This window comes from Juglans regia, chromosome 4 (assembly GCF_001411555.2).
Source record: "Juglans regia cultivar Chandler chromosome 4, Walnut 2.0, whole genome shotgun sequence".
Taxonomy (NCBI): domain Eukaryota; kingdom Viridiplantae; phylum Streptophyta; class Magnoliopsida; order Fagales; family Juglandaceae; genus Juglans; species Juglans regia.
The window spans coordinates 4274658-4281372 of NC_049904.1; the positions used below are offsets into that span (position 1 = coordinate 4274658).

The 6715-nt window shown below is 38.2% G+C and overlaps 1 protein-coding gene across 1 annotated transcript in view; it reads left to right on the top strand.

The window, feature by feature from the left end:
- The window catches only part of LOC108998757, an 8290-nt gene extending 2583 nt beyond the window's left edge, over nucleotides 1-5707 (top strand). Inside the window, exons 3-4 of the mRNA XM_035689127.1 lie at nucleotides 3143-3866; nucleotides 3987-5707. Of these exons, the coding sequence (XP_035545020.1) occupies nucleotides 3143-3866; nucleotides 3987-5707 (2445 nt within the window). The remainder of the gene's footprint in view (nucleotides 1-3142; nucleotides 3867-3986) is intronic.
- Nucleotides 5708-6715: the final 1008 nt, after the last annotated feature.

Consider the following 6715-nt stretch of genomic DNA (forward strand, 5'->3'; position numbering starts at 1 on the left):
ATTAATGCTTAGAAAAATGTTATCATGATCATTTGCTGTAAATTCATCTTAGTATGTTAAAGTAGTACTGTTGGTGGCATGGATGAGTGTATCGTATATCTATTTAAAGTGGGGCTGCGGTTGGGAGTAGGGCTGTCACTACTCCCAACTGGGCTTTCCCAGCTTTAAGAAAGTTTTGAAAAAAATTTATGCATATATAATTAAATCGATAAGTGACATATATGGTTGTAAGACAAATTGGAAACTGATGAAATATCCAATGCCTAACTCTATCATCATAAGATATGGAAGTCTTTAGAAATTGATTGAAAGGCCATGATTGCTGCATGGAATTCAGCACTATTTATAATACCAGAAATTAGAACAAGGTATATAATACCTGATGATATTATAGCACTATTTACAGCTAGCTTTTCAGAATATTGGCTGCTTGACGGAACGAGAACAGGTATGTATAATGATCATTAATGGGGAAAACGCTGGCATAAAACTTCAGCATATATTAATCAATTATCTTCAAATCCTATCATGTACAATGGAAGAGATGGCTATATATATATCCACATGACAAGCTAATTAATTAGGTACGCGCTGATCTAGCTAGGCATATAAATTCTAAAATGATGCTCTCAAATCATTTTCTCTAGTAAGCATCAAATCACCCGTAGTGCTATATATATATATATATATATATATATATATTATGATCTTCACTAGCTATGAAGATGATCTATATATTGCAAATACAGTCATATAGCATTTCGTGTGTATCTAGTGTGAGGCCGGCTGGTAGGAGTTCAAATCATGATCCAAAACCAAATATTTACAGGTGTATATAGTTAGATGTAATTGTTACCTATGCATTATATACTGTAAGACAAATTTGTATCAGATGCTAGCTAGTTTTTTATCTAGCTAGTTTCTGGGTGATTAACTAGCTTCATGATTATCTTCATCAGTTTGAGAAATCAAACTTTCCTTTGAACTTGGATGCTTACTATACTCATTATATGGATGACAAAAACACTATATCTGAACCCCATAAAAGAATCGATATCCAATCATCTATATATATATATATATATAGATATATATATATCTATATATATATATATATCTTCCAAAGGATAGTATATCATGCATCATTATTATCATCATACAGATCATCTTCAATTACGTAACGTAATGCTTATGCATGGGATCATTAAAAATCGTTTGTGGCCCTTGCATTATGATTATGAGTAATATTTATATGTCTTGATCTCTGATTTTTGCAGGAGAATAATAATAATATAGTGCAAATGAATTAAAATTATTTATAAAGAATCATCATTAATTAATATTAACTGGTTGAGAGCAGTTATACTCGCATGATAATGGGATTGATTATATTATTATTAAGGCCCTGCGGGAAAATGTTGATGTTGAGATGAGTAGAAGCCATTTATGATTCATTTTTATTTTTATTTTTTTTTACGCACCAACTAGCAATCCATCTCATGAAATGAGTGTAGCAATATGACTTTGATTCAAATATAATCAAAGTCTCAATAAACCATTTATGTATTGCTAGTTGATAATTGTTCTCTCTCTTATCTTTAATATTGGTCTCTATGTATATGTTGTGCATATTAATATTAGTTTTCTACAGGGAATTAATTATATGAGCACTTTCTTTATGCAGTATTTTTTAGCTCTCACAACATTAAGTGCTTCCTAAACAAATGCTAATGTGTGTGAAATCAGGACAACTGATTCAAAGACAACTATGTGAGTGGAGCCCACCGTGCATGTGCTGAATAGAAGATCTTATTAAAGAGGCAGGGGGCCCTTTTGAGGTAATTACTTTGTATTCCTAAGTTGTAATACACAAGGGTTTAGGGTTTTCTTGCAACAAATGAGTCATAATTAGCTACCATACCGAATATTGATAGCGTTTTTACTTAATTGTGGTCTCAATGGCAAGTTAATACTTATTTCTTTGTGGTATTATGGCGTGTAAATCTGTTCATGGATTTTGAATACTTGGGCATAGTGGAGATCATTAAGTGCAGTTTCGGTCTATGAGGTTTGCATGCATGGGTTGTGGCATAGTTCTCTTTGTTTATTTGTGCAAGTTAGCAATGAAGAACCAGCATGGGTGGGTTTTCCGAAATTAGTTTTTTGATACTCATATTTTTAAGTCCAACACTTAACTGGTATAATTACATTGTAAGTTGGTGAGTCAAGGTTATTTCGAGGGGGTATCATTAAACTTCTCAAACAATTGGTGAGTCCAATTGCATTAATTGGAAGGAAATTCCAAGTATTATGGACATATTGTTGTTTTTAGAAGTTTAATAGTGGATGATGAATAACAAAAGATGAGTATTAAGTCTTCCTAACCTTACTGTAGCATTATTGAACGTGTGGCCAATAGGTTATTGGTCTCAATGGCAATCTATAGTCTAGCTTCTATCTTACTCTAGACGTCTTTCTTTTCCCACTCAAGACTAAAATGCACCATTATAATAATCCTTTTTTTTTTCCTTGGTCAAAGCGGTAACTCCAAAGTTATTCACACTAGTCTAATGTGACTGGTACCTCAAACCCCCATTGCTTAGTTTTGATCAAGGCGGGGAAAAGGCCACCATGAACTCACACTCATCTTTTAATGATTATACCTACAGTAGTCATTAAACAACACATCATTGTATCAAGCATAACTTGGGGTACCGCTTTTCCTTACAAGTAACGATAATATTCAAGCATGCCATCTACACGCTGCCCTAACCTTCAAAATATGTCCAACTCTTCTGTATCTGTACCATCTAGTTAGCATCTTTATATCCACCTTCGTTCTGCCCTATACCAACAATGTTCACATATATGACTATGTTTAACATTATGACATATTTTCTACAGCACTTCACCACTCCCAGAATAAACACAATCAACTATTCACCACTACCACTCCACAACGATCTTCATGACAAATCCGGTGAGTATCGTTTACTCCATTTTCTCTTGTTTTTCACATGCAAATAACTTTGACTCCGGAGTAAACTTTTCCTCATCAATGCACTTTATCAAACTCCTTACCCATCCTCCATATAGCTAAAAGTTATCATTCTTTCTAACATGCTGTTTTTCACCTTTTTAGTTGGACAAAAGTTGGATGAACTTGCCCGATAGGCTTCGTTCACCTGCATACGCCGAGGGGGTTAACACTTTCCTGACCCTAGCTAGAAACCACTCCCGAGGAATTGATCGCATTCGGTGTCCATGCCGTGAATGCCGTAATATGTTCTTCTTGCCTATATTTGAAGTGGAGAGTCACTTGTACATCAAAGGGATCAATCCAAATTATACCCATTGGATATTTCATGGGGAGGAGGAAACACGAAGTTTCAATGCCGACGACGAAGATAGTGAAAGAGATGGTGCTGACGAGTACATTGATGACATGGTCCATATGTTAGATGACATCCGGTCAGGCACATTCGTTGATGTGCCCCAAGATCATACAGATCCATTACCAACTAGTGGATCAATACTAGATGATCCCTCCTCAAGTTCATCTTTCGATCAGCTACTAGAGGATGCCCGACGTCCACTTCTTCCTGGCTGTACAAAGTTCTCAAAACTATCATTCATTGTGAAGTTGTTACACATTAAGACACTGGGTGGATGGTCAATAAAGTCGTTTGATATGCTACTTAACTTGTTGCGGGCTGCCTTTCCCGATGCAGAACTTCCACAGTCATATGAGGAGTCAAGGTCAATGGAGCGGAGTCTGGGTTTCAACTATCACAAAATTCATGCATGTCCCAATGACTGCATCCTGTTTTGGAAGGAAAATGCTTATCTTAATGAATGTCCTACCTGTAAGGCTTCAAGGTGGGTGCCTAATACTCATAAGGCACGTCTTATCCCTCAAAAAGTGTTGCGGCATTTTCCTTTGAAGCCAAGATTGCAACGTCTCTTCATGTCTGCAAAGATAGCAGGTGATATGAGATGGCATAAAGAACAACGACTGACTGATCAGGCTACTATGAGACATCCTGCAGACTCAGAGTCCTGGAAGAGATTTGATGAAGAACATAGTTGGTTCGCTCAGGATGCTCGCAATGTAAGGCTTGGGATGGCAAGTGATGGTTTCAATCCCTTCAACAATATGGCTAAACCGTATAGCATTTGGCCAGTAATCCTAGTCCCGTATAACTTGCCGCCCTGGTTGTGCATGAAAGATCAGTTCTTCATGACATCCCTCATTATTCCTGGGCCAAAATCTGCAGGTAATGACATCGATGTATACTTGCAACCGTTGCTAGATGAATTGATTGAATTTTGGGAACATGGGATACCTACGTTTGATGCCTCCACAAAGGAAACATTCATGTTGCATGCTGCTTTAATGTGGACAATTAATGACTTCCCTGCTTACGGGAATCTTTCTGGCTGGTCGACAAAAGGAAAATTGGCATGTCCATCCTGTAATGAGGGCACAGACTCCAATTGGTTGAAGTATGGTAGGAAACATTGTTATATGGGACATCGTCGCTTCTTGCCGCCAGATCACATGTGGAGAAGGAGAAAACATTTGTTCAATGGTAAAGAAGATCATCGCATGCTACCAAGTGTTTTAGAAGGAGTTGATGTTTTAGCTCAACTACAGATGCTTGGGGACGTGCAATTTGGTAAAGCACGTCGAAAGAGAAAACGTACTGCTGAAGAGTTGAACTGGACAAAGTATAGCATATTTTTCAAACTACCGTATTGGGCAACCCTGCGTCTTCGATATAATCTAGATGTCATGCATATTGAGAAGAATATTTTTGATAACATCTTGTGGACTTTAATGAATGTTCCTGGTAAAACTAAGGATAACATCAATTCTCGACGTGATTTGGAGATTTTGGGTTACAGAAAAGAATTACACTTGAAGTATGAAGGTGAACGTGTTACAATGCCACATGCATTGTACACATTACACGGTGATGAAAGGAATAAATTTTGTGAATGGTTGGCTGATGTGAAATTCCCAGATGGTTTCGCTTCCAATATCTCGCGTTGTGTTTCTATACGTGATTGCAAAATTTCGGGATTGAAAAGTCACAACTGTCATGTTTTCATGCAAAGACTACTCCCTATTGCTGTTGGGGGGTATTTACGAAGTGATATTGCCTTGGCCTTGATTGAATTGAGCACTTTCTTCAAGGAGTTGTGTGCCCGAACCCTAGATGTTAACCGTCTATCCCAACTCCAAACTGATATCATCACAATCCTATGCAAATTGGAGATGATATTTCCCCCTTCTTTTTTCGATATCATGGTCCACCTAGCTGTCCACTTACCCCGTGAGGCCATACTTGGAGGTCCAGTACAATACAGGTGGATGTATCCATTTGAGAGGTATCTCGGCAAGTTCAAGAGGTATGTTAAGAATAAAGCCCGCCCAGAAGGCTCAATAGCCGAAGCCTACATTCACATCGAATGCTTGACTTTTTGCTCAATGTATCTCCAAGATATTGAGACGAAGTTTACTCGAATGGATCGCAATGTTGATGGTGGAGAAGCGGAGAATATAGATGGATTCAAGATTTTCAACCAAAAAGTTCGACCCATTGGTATGGCTTTAAACTTGCAATTATCAAATAAACTCTTTACGGAAGCCACCTGGTACGTCCTCAACAACTGCGATGAGATTGCATCCTACCTAAAGTAAGCATCCATTATGTATAAAGTGATTAATTATTTTCTTATGGCTTTTTGGGGACAACCCATTTATTTGTTGTATGCCCAACACGTAACTTACGTGTATTGCTTGGACGCTTTTGTGTTCTCCAAATGCAGGGAGCACTACGAGAAGTGTAATGTGCATAGTCCAAACCATACCGATCGAAAGCATTAAACTGAGTTTCCATCTTGGTTCAAGCAACGTGTAAGCTAGCTTGCTCCCTCCCTAGTTAGTTGAACCTGAATCTTCCCGATTATGTAGTAGAAACTATAAGTGATTACCTAAGCTTCAATATTGTTGTAGGTTCAGGAGCAGCGTATCACCAACCCACTTGATGTGACTGCTGATCTGTATGCGTTAGCTTGTGGTCCTGAACGTTATGTTGCATCCTATGCTGCTTGCATTATAAATGGCAAGAGGTTCCATACGAAGCAACGTGAACTTCGACGGCGTACACAAAATTCAGGGGTATTGGTAACTGGTGACGAAAGTACTAATAATGTTGACTTCTACGGTGTTATTAATGACATCGTGGAGTTACACTACATGGGGCGGCGTCGGGTGTACTTGTTCATGTGTGACTGGTTTGATGTGGGGGATCAAAGACGTGGGGTACGAGTTGATAACCATATGACCAGTATCAACATGGATAGGACTTGGTATAAGGATGAACCATTTGTATTGGCATGTCAGGCGTCCCAGTGTTTTTACATCAGGGATGTAAGGGCACAAGGAAGATGGTTTGTGGTGCAGAAGTTCACGAATAGGAATGTATATGACATTCCACCGGTGCCGAGGGTGTTAGAAGATATCGACGGAGAATTTGGTGATGATGATGCCTATCAAGAAGATGATCCATCATCTACATATGCACCATTGGAGTGTGATGCATGTCCAGTGTCAACTCCACTTAATAGGAATGATATAGAACCTACCCACATTGATGCACAAGACGTCACTGTTCCGGCTATCAAAGACATCAATTCATTTGACTTT